This window comes from Macaca fascicularis, chromosome 16, assembly GCF_037993035.2.
Source record: "Macaca fascicularis isolate 582-1 chromosome 16, T2T-MFA8v1.1".
Classification (NCBI taxonomy): Eukaryota; Metazoa; Chordata; class Mammalia; order Primates; family Cercopithecidae; genus Macaca; species Macaca fascicularis.
The window spans coordinates 80,829,906-80,844,651 of NC_088390.1; the positions used below are offsets into that span (position 1 = coordinate 80,829,906).

The following is a 14,746-nucleotide window of genomic DNA, read 5'->3' on the forward strand; positions in this document are numbered from 1 at the left end:
TACATCTATGTTAGTCCTGTCCCTCTAGAGAACCCTGACTAATACACCCCCAAAACCGCCCACGATAAAAGTTGACTCTCCTATTCTCTAGAAGCTAGAGATCTCAGCAGTGTTTATTTATTTATTTTTTATTTTTTGAGATGGAGTCTTGCTCCCAGGCTAGAGTGCAGTGGCATGATCTAGGCTCTCTGCAACCTCCGCCTCCTGGTTTCAAGCAATTCTCCTGCCTCAGCCTCCCAAGTACCTGGGATTACAGGCGCTCCCCAACACACCTGGATAATTTTTTTGGAGTTTTTAATAAAGACAGGGTTTCACCATGTTGTCCAGGCTGGTTTCGAACTCCTGACCTCAAGTGATCCACCTGCCTCAGCCTCCAAAGTGCTAGGATTACAGGTGTGAGTCACCACGCCCGGGCCCTCAGCAGTATTTAAAGTCACAACCCTGGGTTCCTGCACCTATGGCCAAAACACATGTTCACAAAGGGGTCACTGCCAGCTGGGAGCCCTGGGGCGGTGTCCCTTGACCCTAGAGCCTTAAGGTAAAGCATGTAACCTTACTCAGGGGAGGGGAGGGAGGCGTGAAACCCAGGTTCCTGCCTTTGCCCTCTCCATCCTAGAGGCAACTCCCCGCCTGCAGCCCAGCCCCTCCCCTCTCCTGGAACAGTCCGTCGGAGGCAGGCAGTGGAGCCACAGTGCTGCAACCTGCTTACGCTACTGGGGCAGCTGGACAGTCCCAGTTTGGCCTCAGGGCTACAGACCTTCTTGGGCATTGAGAGTCCCCTGGGTCTCCTCGACTGCCAACCAGGAGCCCAAGAGACCACAGAGGCCAACCCACGGCACCCGTGGACCCTCCTGGGTAGCCTGGTCTGAAGGCTGGGCACTGTGCCATTTCCTCCTCTGTGACATCTTTTTAAAACATTTTCATTATTTTTTTAGAGACAGGGTTTCTCTCTGTCTCCCAGGCTGGAGTGCAGTGGCACGATCATAGCTGTCTGCAGCTTCCACCTCCTAGGCTTAAGTGATCTCATGCCTCCGTCTCCCAAGGTGTTGGGATTACAGGCTTGAGCCACTGTGCCCAGGCCACCCCTGTGACTTCTGCCTCTCCCTCTCTTTTCATCCACTCCTCCTCTCCCTTGGAGGGCTTCACCCTCTGGAGCCTTCAGATTCTCCTCCAAAGGGGCTGGAGCCTTCCCCTGTTCCTGGTCTACTGGCTGGGGAGTCTGGAAGGATCCGCATACAGACGCCTCTCCACTTCCAGACCTGCAGAGATAAGAACTGATTTGCCTGTCCAAGAAAGCGGGCAGCTCTAGCAGCCACCATCAGATGGCGACAGGGGCTGCTTGTGACTAGCCAGTTCAGACTTCACCAGGGTTCCAAGGAGAGCAGTTTCTTTAGGGGGCTGCAGACTGCACCCCTTCCTGGCTGCTGGGTTCCACTGCCTGATTGGCATCCCCTGGCTCCAGCCACTTTGGGAGTTAGGAGCAGGACTGTGGGACCCCCCTCAAGCACCTCCCCACAACCTGCCTGTTCCAGGGCTAAGTTTCACCATCTGGCCCACCCCAGCTCCACTCTGTCCAGTCTCTGCTCACTCCCCTCCCTGCCACCCTAAGTTTTTAGGGTCACAATGTGTCCCCTTGGAGCCAACCAGTTATGGGACAGACAACCAGGGATGGTTGGGGGGTGGGGACAGAGCCAAGGTGGAGCCAGTGTTCTTTTTTTTTTTTTTTTTGAGACGGAGTCTCACTCTGTCACCCCAGGCTGGAGTACAGTGGCGCGATCTCGGCTCACTGCAACCTCCGCCTTCCAGGTTCAAGCGATTCTCCTGCCTCAGCCTCCTGAGTAGCCGGGACTACAGGCGTGCTTGGGTTTGGGGCCTGCATGGAGCACTGGCATCGTGGACAGGAAACCTTGTGGGACGCTGAGGCTCCCAGGCCTCTGACTATGATCACCACACATCTGTCTACGGCTTCCTCTTCCTCTTCATCTTGACCACACTACACCCAGGACCAACCAGGAGAGCAGGTTACCAGTCATCGTGACCAGCTGGTGTGGACTATGTATGGCCTGGGGACCGCGGGACGTGCCAGGGCATGAGTTACTGAAGCTGCCTGAGCCTCTGGGGGCTGCAGGAGGGGTGGGGAAGCTTCTCCAGAGATGGGCAGGAGGGCAGGGCGTGGGCTGTCCCCAGGTAGCATCAGGTTCTTGCAGTTGGTCTCACCCAGTCTCCTGGGGAAAGAAAGGAAGCGAGATCTTCCTAGTCCCCAGTCTTTGTCCTTCCCTAATGCCCCTCCCCCTGCAAATCTCATTCAGACCTTGAGTACACAACTCAAAGTACACACAGCAAGAGCACCAAGCGGCAGCAGGTTCCCCCGAGAGGTCAGCCTCCCCCCCTTTCCATCCGGTGCTCAGCAGCTGTCAAGCTGTTCGTCCCAATGGGGGGCCACAGTCACGCCGCCCTGATCCCGCTTCTCAGCTCTGGGTGCCCAGCCTCTGGGCCGCCCTTGAGTGGCACCCATGGGGCTGAGGCCCTCCCAGCTTCAAGCTCAGGGGAGGAAGGAACAGAGTGGATGGGGAACAGCCAGGCTGCCCCAGCAGGAGGGTGGCTCTGAGACTGGGCTGCTTTCAAAAGGGAAGTTCTGCTGGGAAGTGCCGTAGCCCATCCACTCCGCAAATCTTTTCTTAGGATCCTGTGGTTCACAAGGCTCAATGCTGCTGCTGCAGGTCTTCCCAGAAAGCTCCCAACCCCACATCGCCACCAGCACCCCTCACTGGCCTCTGGGCATGTGTGTCCACACCAGGAAGAGACTCCAGAGCTGATCAGAAGTTTTGTGGCTGCTGTGGGACCACCCCCCACCCCCACCCCTGGGAAATGGGCCTCAGCCCTGTGGCCTCAGCTCATCCTCCCCCTGAGTCATGTTACCTGACGGCTATCGGGACATAGCCAGAATGTGCAACTTTCTGAATTCTCTCACGTTTTGTGGTTATTTTGCACCATTTTGTTTCTTCCTTTCGGTTTGTGGACAGGGTAGGGTGAGCAGGATGGGCGTGGCACGGTCTAAGGGATCCCCCGATCCCTTTCCTTTGCAGTAAGTCAGGTGTTTCTCTATGTGCCTAAGGAGAATTGCACCTCATCGATTATCTGTGAAGCACACTTCCTGTTGAATCCAATTTTCCTATTACCTTTCACCAAAAGTGGAGATGTATTCCCTCAGAAAAACTGACCTGAGGATGTTAACGAACACCGACATTTCAGTATTTGTATAATCATTATAATATTTATTCCCACAGAGAAGCTGTCATTATTGACGTTTTACAGAAGCCACAGGCTTTGCTCAAGGTCATTCAGTGGTAAGTGGACAAGCCACGCCAGAACTTAGCCTTCCGCTTCTCTCTCTGGCCTGGATGTTCAAGACTGCAGCAGCTCCTTTTTGGTCATGGTTAAACCAAAAAATAATTTTTGAGAAACTTTGCAACGATCAGGCCACAAAAACCACCGAATATGACGCATCTCCTGCATTTTTATGTTCAGCTCAACAGTGTCATGATCCAAAGTGTCTTGAATCTTTTTTTTTTTTTTTTCGAGATGGAGTCTTGCTCTTGTTACCTAGGCTGGAGGGCAATGGCACGATCTCGGCTCACTGTAACCTTTGCCTGCTGGGTTCAAGCAATTCTTCTGTCTCAGCCTCCCGAGTAGCTGGGATTGCAGGCGCCCACCACATTTTTGTATTTTTAGTAGAGACAGGGTTTCGCCACGTTGGCCAGGCTGGTCTCGAACTCCTGACCTCATGATCCGCCCGCCTCAGCCTCCCAAAGTGCTGGGATTACAGGAGTGAGCCACTGCGGCCGGCCCCAAAGTGTCTTGGATCTTAATGAGCTTTAGTTAATCTATGACTGCATCATCATGGAAATTTCCACAATGTCCCCCAGGCTCTGTCCTTGAATCTTCCAGCAGCAGAGCCCACAGGTCTCCTTGGCTTCCTGACACCTTCCTGGGCAAGGTGCTCCTGGGGCTGGAAGGAAGAGGATAGTGAAAAATTCCAAAAGGAGCAAGAAGGGCATTCTTGGGATCCCATAGCTGGCACAGGGCTCCGTGTGGGTGGACGCTCTGAGCTTAGGGACTGCAAGCTCCCAGGTGATGCATTACACATTAGGAGTGGCATTTCCTGTGCCCACCTGGTCATTCTGTGCAAGCTGGGGCACCTACTCAAGGCACGCGTGTGAGACTGTGTGAGTTTGCAAGTGTGACTGTGTGTGAATGTGTCAGTGTGTGTGTGAGAGTTTGTGTGTGTGAATGTATATGTGAGTGTATTTCAGTTGTATATGTGTGTAAATGCGTTGTGTGAATGTGAGTGTATGTGTTTCAATGTGTGTGAATGTGCGTTTGTGTGTATCAGTGTGTGTGAATTTGTGTTTGTGTGTGTGAATGTGAGTTTGTGAATGTGTGTGGGTGAGAGGGCCTGTGTGTGTGTGTATATATATGAGCGTGTGTGTGAGTGTATGTGTGTGTGTGAGTTTGTGAATGTGTTTGTGTGTGTGTGTGAATATGTGTGTGAGTGTGTGTTTACGTATGTGTATGTGAGTTTGTGAATGTGTGTGGGTGTGAGTGTATGTGTGAATGTATGTTTGTGTGAGTGTGTATGTGAGTGTGAGTGTGTGAGTGTGTGTGTTTAGAGTCTGAACTCCGTGTGGATCAGGAAAGAAAGGGGTCTTTACAGGCTCACTGAGTCCCTGCTCTGTGCCCAGCCCCGAGCTGGCTCCAATGGGGCTATATAGAAAGGAAGGCATGGCTGGAGGACCTCCGTGTCAAGTTGAATACATTTCCAAGACTAGGAACCATTCAGGGACTCTGGGGTCACGATGACAACTCCCCTTCCCTAAGCCTGGAAGCCCAGGCCTGGACCCCCAAGGGACTCAGGGAAGGGACTCAGGAAAGGGGAGTTCCCCCGGGCAGCCTCCTCGTGGGCACCACCGAGGGTGAGAGGAGCCGGCTCAGCGGGCCCCTCCCCCAGGGTTGCCCATCTTGACTACAAGGAAAGGAGGGAGGAGTTATTGGGCCTTCCACTAGAAGGAGACCCGGGGAGGTGAGAGTCGGGAATCAGTCCTGCGAGCTACGGAGTCACTACAGGGAGAGGTCTCATCACTAGAAATAGCCGAGGAACCTGCAACCTTAACCTGCGTTAAGGAGGACGCACCGTTCCCAGGGGAGGCTTAGCCGGGGCTCCCCAACTTCCTCCATTTTCTGGCCGGCTCCAGGAATAGAACCAAAAGAAGCTGAACAAGGAAGCAGTGCGGCACCAAGAAAAGCAGAAGTCAGGGCCTTGGAGTCGTGACTGTCCCCTCGGGTCCGGCTGGGACCTGGCGCTGCAAGTGCCGCCTGTGCTGGGGAAGGGACCATGTGGCTGCCTTGGGTTCTGCTGCTTCTCTGGGTCCCAGGTAAGAGGCTCCCTGCCCGGGAAAGTCTGCATCAGGGATGGAGGGTGCGAGGGGCAGGGCCGCAGGGCAGGTGTCACAGGAGACACCCCGAGTCTGGACTCGGTGCAGAACGCAGAACGGGTTGCGCTCTGTCCACCATGTAAGATGGACAGATGAAGGGCCACACCCCTGGGAGAGGAAGGAGCCAGAGCCTCTCCCCGCTCTGCACCCAGGTACCTTGGCTGAACCACAGTGGGGTGAGTGATAAGGGGTTGGTGCAGAAAAGGAACCTTTTAGGTTTTCAGTTGAATTCTTACAGGAAGAGGGGCGAGAGGCAGGATGGGTGGAGAGCGGCAGCCACTGACTGCGAGGCGCATGTGGGGAGGATGGGTGAGATGCCCGGCTCACTGGGTGCAGGGTGTGGAGGAGGGGGGTGTGGGGAGGGTAGGGGAGATGCCCAGCTCAACAGGTGCAGGGTGTGGAGGAGGGGGGTGTGGGGAGGGTGGCGGAGATGCCCGGCTCACCAGGTGCAGGGTGTGGAGGAGGGGCGGGGCGGTCGGGGAGGTAGGGTGGGAGTGGGGAGCGGGTCAATAGTCTCTGGAATGTGGAGATTTAACCAGGGCAGTCCAGCGGCTGGAGCCTGAGCAGAGGAAGTCCCGAGGCAGGTCTGGCTACGGTTAGCCCTTGCGTGGGCCTGAGAACCAGGGGTCAGTCCTCTCCAAGAAGGGCATATGGGACAGAGGGGACAGAAAAGGTGGTAGAGAGGGCAAGGAGGGAAAAGGCCAGGCAGAGAAGCGTGGGGTTGAGCCTTCCCTGTCCAAGCGCAGGGCTTCCTCCCGCAGAGTCACCCACTGTGCCTTCAGTCACATCCACTGCTCTTCTCAGACGGGTCCTGTGCAGACTCCTCAGGCCTAGTTCTAGGATATTTTACGTGTTTTTGGTTGCTTTCCCTACAGATCGGAGGTTTTCTGCAATTATATTTGCTAACTACTTGTCTGTGGGAAGGTTATTACTTTTGGTGTCTTGACTTGGAAACGGGTCATCCTGCCATGACTGGTGATCCTTCGATTCTCTCGGGTGTTCTTCTGTTTCCATAGGATCGGTGTGCATGGGGAGTTTTCAGTTCCTGTCTGATATCTGTTTCTCTTTCTCCCATTGACTCATTGGCTGGTACAGCCAGAATGAGGCCCAGCGGACGCAGTGGTGGTGGCTGTCCCTGCCCTGTCGCTGACTCGGGGGAAAAGGACCAGAGCTTCTCATTAGTAGGAAGAAGGGATCCACTCACAACTATCCACAAAGCATTTTTCACTTTTATTTATTAAATTTTTTTTCTTTTTTGAGATGGAGTTTTGTTCTTATTGCCCAGGCTGGAGTGCAAGGGCGCGATCTCAGCTCACTGCAAACTCCACCTCCCGGGTTCAAGTGATTCTCCTGCCTCAGCCTCCTGAGTAGCTGAGATTACAGGCATGCACCACCATGCCTGGCTAATTTTGTATTTTTAGTAGAGATGGGGTTACTCCATGTTGGTCAGGCTGGTCTCAAACTCCCGACCTCATGTGATCCACCCACCTTGGCCTCCCAAAGTGCTGGGATTGCAGGCGTGAGCCACCAAGCCTGGCCAGCATTTTTATGTTTTGAGACAGGGTCTCCCACCATCACCCAAACCGGAGTGCAGTGGTGCAGTCACGGTTCACTGTAGCCTCCAACTTCCAGGCTCAAGTGATCCTCCCACCTCAACCTCCCCAGTAGCTGAAACTACGGGTGTGTGCCACCACACCCAGCTGGATTCTTTTTTTTTTTTTTTTTTTTGAGACGGAGTCTTGCTCTGTCACCCAGGCTGGAGTGTGGTGGCCGGATCTCAGCTCACTGCAAGCTCCGCCTCCCGGGTTCACGCCATTCTCCTGCCTCAGCCTCCCGAGTAGCTGGGACTATAGGCGCCCGCCACCTCGCCCGGCTAGTTTTTTGTATTTTTTAGTAGAGACGGGGTTTCACCGTGTTAGCCAGGATGGTCTCGATCTCCTGACCTCGTGATCCGCCCGTCTCGGCCTCCCAAAGTGCTGGGATTACAGGCGTGAGCCACCGCGCCCGGCCATGGATTCTTAATTTTTTTTAGGGACAGGGTCTTACCATGTTGCCCAGGCTGGCATCCACCTCCTGGGATCGAGGGATCCTCCCACCTTGTCCTCCCAAACTGCTGGGATTACAGGCATGAACCACCACACCTGGCTCCTACAAAACATTTTTTATTTTATTTTTATTTATTTATTTTTTTGGAGACAGAATCTCACTCTATCACCCAGTGCTGGAGTGCAGTGGCTTGATCTCTGCTCACTGCAACCTCCACCTCCCAGGTTCAAACAATTCTCCTGCCTCAGCCTCTTGAGTAGCTGAGATTATAGGCACCTGCCACCACTGCTGGCTAATTTTTTGTATTTTAGTAGAGACGGGGTTTCACCGTGTTGCCCAAAGTGGTCTCGAACTCCTGAGCTCAGGCAATCTGCCAGCCTTGGCCTCCCAAAGTGGTAGGATTATAGGCGTGAACCACTGCTCCAGGCCCCCACAAAATACCATTTTTATTATCTATAGAAATTATTATTATTTTTATCCTTTCAGCTATGAAGGAGGTGAATTACATTAGGAGATCTGGTCGGATGTTTGTCTTGATATATTATGCTGACTTCATGAAAAGAATCAGGGAGATCTCCCTGTTTCTGTGTTCTCTGCAAATGTTTAAATAAAACTGAAATTATTTGTTCCTTAAAGTTTTGAAAGAACTAACTTGTAAAACTGTCTGAGTTTTGCTTCTTTTCTTTTGATGGAAGGGAAATAATTTCTTAATAACAGTCATAATAACTAGCTGGTCTTAATAACTAGCTGGGTACAGTGGCTCACCCCTGTAATCCCAGAATTTTGGGAGGTTGAGGTGGGAGGATAGCTTGAGCCCAGAAGTCTGAGACTGGCCTGGGCAATATAGCAAGACCCTGTCTCTTAAAAAAAAAAAAAAGTCTATTCTTGGCCTACACTGATAATTTATATTTTCCTAAAAAATCATCAGTGTCGTCCAGATTTACAGACTTACTTGTAGAGAATTGCAAATTAAACTGTTATTTTTCTTTTGAATTTTATGTTTGTGTCTTTTTTTTTTTTTTTGGTCTGGCTACCCACTAGTCCAATTAATTGTTTGAGGCCAGGCACATTGGCTCACACCTGTTATCCCAATACTTTGGTAGACCAAGGCAGGTGGATCACTTGAGACCAGCCTGGCCAACATGGTGAAACCCCGTGTCTACTAAAAACACAAAATTAGCCAGGCATGGTAGCACCCACCCTGTAGTCCCAGCCACTCGGGAGGCTGAGACATGAGAGTCGCTTGAACCCAGGAGGCCAAGGTTGCAGTGAGCCGAGATCATACCACTGCCCTCCAGCCTGGGTGACAAGAGTGAAACTCTGTCTCAAAAAAATAAAATAAAATAGTTAATCATTTACCCCTTACAAAAAAAATCCATTTATTAATGTATATACTAACTCCACTGTTTTTCTGTTTCTTAATTCACTGATTTCTGTGAATTCACCAATTCGTGAAAGATGACCTGGTTCTTTCTGTGTTGTGTGTGTGTGTGTGTATTCCGTGTTGTGTATGTGCGTGTGTGTGTTCCTCTTCTGACCTCTTGAGTTGGACAGTTCAGTCATTTATCTGAGAGTTAATGGGTCAAGACTCTGTGATCTTAAAGAAAAACATTAAGACGACAGAGGAATATCCTGGTAGAGGACCCTGGCCCCAAGGTGGTCCCCAGTCTCCTGTTTATGATTGGAGGGGTTGGGGGTGGTGATTCGGGTTGGAGGAGAGAAAGCACACAAGCACAAGCGTGGGAGCACTGGGGATCCGTGTGGTTGTTCCAGGTAAGTGGGGAAGCAAACGGAGGGTTTTCTGACACTTCGCAATCTCTAAATTATAATGACACCTTCACAGATGGGGCAGAGCTTTGGGGAGATTGAGTGACAGTTTTTTATCCAAGATTTCGGAGGAAAGAAGTTAATCAGGAGAAAGAGAGAGAGAGAGAGCAAGAGAGAGAGAGAAGGGGGGAGAGAGACTAAATCCATAGGGAAGTCAGATACTGGAGGTAGGACGAGAGACAGGACTGGGTGCTGTGGGCAAAGGTGGTGGAGTCACTGAGGTCAGGAGAGAAGCCAAAACGTGGACAAAGAAAGATGACGATTCGCAGCCCAGGAGAGGCAGGGAATCGGGTCAGGACAGGGAGCAGGAACAGTATCTTGGGTGAAGGTGGGCTGGGAACTGACAGTATTTATTTATTTTTTGAGATAGGGTCTTACTCTGTCGCCCAGGCTGGAGTGCAGTGGTATGATCACAGCTCACTGCAACCGCCACCTCCTGGACTCAAGTGATCCTCCCACCTCAGCCTCCTGAGTAGCTGAGAATACAGGCACATGCCACCATGCCTGGCTAATTTTTTGTATTTTTGGTAGAGATAAGGGTCTCACCACATTGCCCAGGCTGGCCTCAAACGCCTAGGCTCAAGCAATCCTCCCACTTTGGCCTCCCAAAGTGCTAGGATTACAGGCATGAGCCACAGCACCTGGCCTATTTATTTATTGGAGTCAGGGTCTCACTCTGTCACCCAGGCTGACGTGCAGTGATGCGATCAAAGCTCACTGCAGCCTCGACCTCCTGGGCTAAAGTGATCCTCCCACCTCAGCCTCCTGACTAGCTGAAACCACACATGTGCACTAGCACACCTGGCTAATTTTTGTATTTTTTTGTAGAGATGGGATCTCACCATGTTGCCCAGGCTCCATTTACTTATTAAGCACTTAATATATGTCAGTTTTAGTATTTGTTTTTCCAGAAAATCACATTCATCTAAGTTTATGAATTTTTTGTAGGGAATTTCTGCAAAATGATACCTTGACTCTTCATTCTTTCTTCATCTATAGTCCTTTTCTCTTGTCATGTCTTATTTAGGCCAGCCCAAAGGTTATCTAGTTTTATTAGCTCAAGTCATGTGAAACCCTGTTGTCTTGGTCAAAAGGTTGAATATCAGCCATTTCATGTGATTCAACCTAATGTTATTTACCAGGCGTTTTACACCTGTGGTCTCATTTAACACCCACAAAGGCCATATGAGTCAGGGACAATTGTCACCACTTTATAGGCGAGGTGTCTGAAGCTCTGAGAGGTTAACTACCTTGCCCCGGAACACACAGCTGATACGTAATAGGGTAGAGATGTAAACGCAGATGGTTCTGAGGTTCTTTCTCTTTGTCCTGGCAATTGCCGCTGAGAGTCTCAGGAAACATCACACTTGTAGCAAGCTTAGAACGGCCTTCCCTGCAGGGGGATCTGTTCATCCAGGCGAGGAGAGGTTTGGATGGGCCTCTGGGAGAGGCACCGAGGAGCTTGTCATCATCTTTGGGCAGCCGTGGGCTGGGTGTGGAGCCAATGGGGTCGAGGAGGAGCTTGCACTGAAGTTTTTAGAGAGGGCCTACCATGTGCAAGGCACCTGTAGACATTGAAGGTATGAGAAGGAGACCCCTACCCACCTGGGGCGTTCATTAGCGTGGTCTCAAAGTCTCATGTGTGTGGAGATTTAAGCATTTGAAACAGTAAGTAAAATTAAAGAGTTTTGGCCAGGCGCAGTAGCTCATGCCTGTAATCCCAGCATTTTGGGAAGCCAAGACGGGCAGATCACCTGAGGTCAGGAGTTCGAGACCAGCCTGGCCAACATGAAGCCCCATCTCTACTAAAAACACAAAAATTATCTGGGTGTGGTGGACGCCTATAATCCTAACTACTCAGCAGGCTGAGGCAGGAGAATCACTTGAACCCGGGAGGCAGAGGTTGCAGTGAGCTGAGATCCCACCACTTCACTCCAGCCTGGGCAACAGAGCAAAACTCCACCTCAAAATAAAAAGTTCTAACCCGAGGAAAGGAGAGCAAGCCCTCCTCCCGCCATCCCTGGCCAATATGGGGCCACAGAATTACAAGGGCAGTGAGACACTGCACACATAACTGCCCAGCAGGCACATGCCCATCTGCCCTGGGCAGGGGCCATGTGTCCTCTGCTTGGTGGCCGACACTAGCTTCGAGCCATCACCTTACTCTCCCCGCTTTGCATCTGAGAATTATTTGGGAAAATGGTAGACATAATTTTCAAGGAAGCTTATTTATTTCTGAGATTTAAGTCTAGGAGAGCTGGGCAAACTAAGACACAGGATGAACTGAAGTTTTTGTCAGTGAGCCTTCTGCGTTTGTGACTTGAGAGAGGGAGTCTCTGCTCTGTCACTCAGGCTGGAGTGCAGTGGTGCGATCTCAGCTCAACGTAACCTCTGCCTCCGGGATTGAAGAGATTCTCGTGCCTCAGCCTTCCCAGTAGCTGCAATTACAGGTGTGTGCCACCACACCCAGCTAAATTTTGTATTGTTAGTAGAGACGGGTTTCAGCATGTTGGCCAGGCTGGTTTCGAACTCCTGGCCTCAAGTGATCCACCCACCTTTGCCTACCGAAGTGCTGGGATTACAGGCGCGACCCACTGTACCTGGCCAGTATTCTTGTCAAAATGGCTTGACAACCCCATTACTGCCCGGGTTTGCCCCCCTGGTGGGACCAGATCAGTATGAGGGCTGATCTTCCTCTTGCTGGAGCGCCCAGGGCTGGGGTGGCCCTCCCGGGAGGGCAGGTGCTGAGGGGCGAGTTCTCACGGTCCTGGCAGGTTTGGAAGCAGGAGGCCCCCAGTGGGTGAGAGGATTGGGAAGGGTAAGGGAAAGGAGGCAGGGGCTGGAGAAAGAGGCTGCTATGGGCAAAATCTTGGGGGTGGCAGAGCAGAAAAGAGAATGCTCAAGGTATAAATCTGGCTGATGGAGCTGATATGGGTGAAGGAGTCAGGGGCTGAGGGCTGGGGGTGCTGATGTGCAGTCGGGGAATCTTTGGAGGAGGTGACCCCAGGGCGCCCAGCCTGAGCTCTTCCAGTCTCCATGGAAAGCCTCTGCCCCATTTCCACCTGTGCATGGAGGGAGCCTCTCAGTCCCCGCTTCTGGGTGGACAAGGTCTGTCTGCCTGCCACTACCTCCTCCACACCCCCAGGGTCCATGCGGCCCTGACCCCAGGGCACCCTTGACCAGGCTCATCTGAGGAAGAGCCAGGACCCGGGCTTGTGTTTTTCAGGCTGTTTTGCTCTGAGAGGTTTTGCTCTGAGAGGCCCCAGCACCGTGGACGGCCCCGTGGGGGGATCCCTGAGCGTGCAGTGTCGCTATGAGGAGAAACACAAGACTTTCAACAAATACTGGTGCAGACCACCACGGGTTCTCCGATGTGCCAAGATTGTGGAGACTGAAGGGCCAGCAGGAAAAATGAACGGCCGAGTGTCCATCATGGACTGTCCTCAAAACCTCAGCTTCACAGTGACCTTGGAGAACCTCACAGAGGAGGACGCAGGCACATACTGGTGTGGGGTGGATACACCGTGGCACCAAGACCTTTATGATCCCTATGCCCAGGTTGAGGTGTCCGTGTTCCCAGGTGAGCCCCTCCTTCCCTCAGCGCCTAAATAGGCTCAGGTTGGAATTGTTGGGGCAGGAATCAGATCAGAGACGTGAAGCCGACTGTGTGTGTGTGTGTGTGTGTGTGTGTGTGTTTGTGTGTGTGTGTGTGACAGAGAGGTGGAGCCAGGGGAACACAGTCAGGACGTCTCTCCTGGAGCAGCCGACATGTCTGCCCAGTATTGAAGAAGGGGAGGGTCCGGTGACGGGGGGCTGAGAGAGCGTTGCCTGTGAAGGAGCCAGGAGCGCACCTGTGGCTCAGCCCCACGGAAGTGCAGCTGCGTGGGGGAAGGGTGGGGCTGCACAGAGAGGCTGGGGGTCCAGATGGGAAGCTGCTGCCCTCAGGGGGAGCCTTAGCACAAGACAGGTCAGATTTGCAGTGTAGACAGACTCCTCTGCAGCAGGGAGGCCTGCAGGAGACCTGGACCCTCATCAGCAGGATGGAAAATCAGGACCATTGGGAGTGGCACCTGCGTCCTGTTCAGAAATGCCCAGTTGGCCCAGGAGGGTCCTGGAGAGACTGTGGCCCCGGGGTCCTGCATCCTGCCCCCTTCCTGAGTGGATATTTTATGTGAAATCAAACCAAAAAGGCATCCTGAGGGTGGGAGAGCTGGAGGACGGCTCCCTGGGTCTGATAATGTGGTTTTGCCACCAGCATCAACGTCAATGACACCTACAAGCATCACTGCAGCCAAGACTTCAACAATCACAACTGTGTTTCCACCTGTATCATCCACTTCCCTGTTTGCAGTGAGTGCCACCCACAGTACCAGCAACTGGAAGGAAAATGAGGAGGTCGTGAGCTCACAGTAAGCACCCTAGCCCCTGAGACATGGAGGGGGCCCTGTGCGGGGAGGAGCCCAGGGCGGGGACCTCGGCCATGTGGGTCAGCAATAGGTGTGCATCACTCCCTTTGCCCCAGGCCCAGGTTGGAAGCCACAGTCTGTACACCCCAGCTTGGACCTGCCCTTGGCTTTGGACGGGGGCTCAGGTCGGGGAGAAGTCAGGGGGCAGATGGAAGGACACTGATAGTTACTGAGGGCTGGTGACATCCTACGAGGCCCGTGTTAGATGCTTCACATGAGTGCTCTCGTTTGCCCTTCACTGCAGCCCTGTACTGTTGTCATTCCCAATATTAGTCTGTTTTCACACTGTTGATAAAGACATACCTGAGATTGGATAAATTATAAAGAGGAAGAGGTTTAATGGACTCACAGTTCCACATGGCTGAGGAGGCCTCACAATCAAGGCGGAAAGCAAAAGGCATGTCTTACGTGGCAGCAGGCGAGACAGAGAATGAGAACCAAGCAAAAGGGGTCTCCTCTTATAAAACCATCAGATCTCGTGAGACTTATTCACTACCACGAGAAAAGTGTGGGGCAAACCACCCCCATGATTCAATTATCTCCCACTGGGTCCCTCCCACAACACATGGGAATTATATGGGAGCTACAATTCAAGACGAGATTTGGGCGGGGACACAGCCAACCCACATCAATCCCCATTTTACAGATGAGTAAACAGAGACTCAGAGAGGTTAAGCAATTTGTCCAGTCAAGTACCTACAAGAGGCTAAGGCTAAGCTTCCAATTCTGGTTTATGTGACTCCAAAGCCTTGAGTTCTCCTCTCTAAATAGTGGTTCTTAACCTTTTTGGGGGTCACCAACCCCACACAGAATCTGACATCTATGGACACTCTCCTCAGAAAAACATGTGCAGTCACAAACCGTTTCTGGGATTCATGGACTCCCTATTCAGCACAAAACCCCACAATTCAATCC

The 14,746-nt window shown here is 52.2% G+C and overlaps 1 protein-coding gene across 3 annotated transcripts in view; it reads left to right on the forward strand.

The window, feature by feature from the left end:
- The first annotated feature begins 5,325 nt into the window (after window positions 1-5,325).
- Window positions 5,326-14,746, forward strand: part of CD300A (CD300a molecule) — a 38,670-nt gene continuing 29,249 nt past the window's right edge. For all 3 annotated transcript variants that reach the window (XM_045376756.3, XM_005584850.5, XM_005584853.5), the window contains exons 1-3: window positions 5,326-5,432; window positions 12,592-12,945; window positions 13,621-13,774. In XM_045376756.3, the coding sequence (XP_045232691.2) occupies window positions 5,393-5,432; window positions 12,592-12,945; window positions 13,621-13,774 (548 nt within the window). In that variant the 5' untranslated portion in view covers window positions 5,326-5,392. The remainder of the gene's footprint in view (window positions 5,433-12,591; window positions 12,946-13,620; window positions 13,775-14,746) is intronic.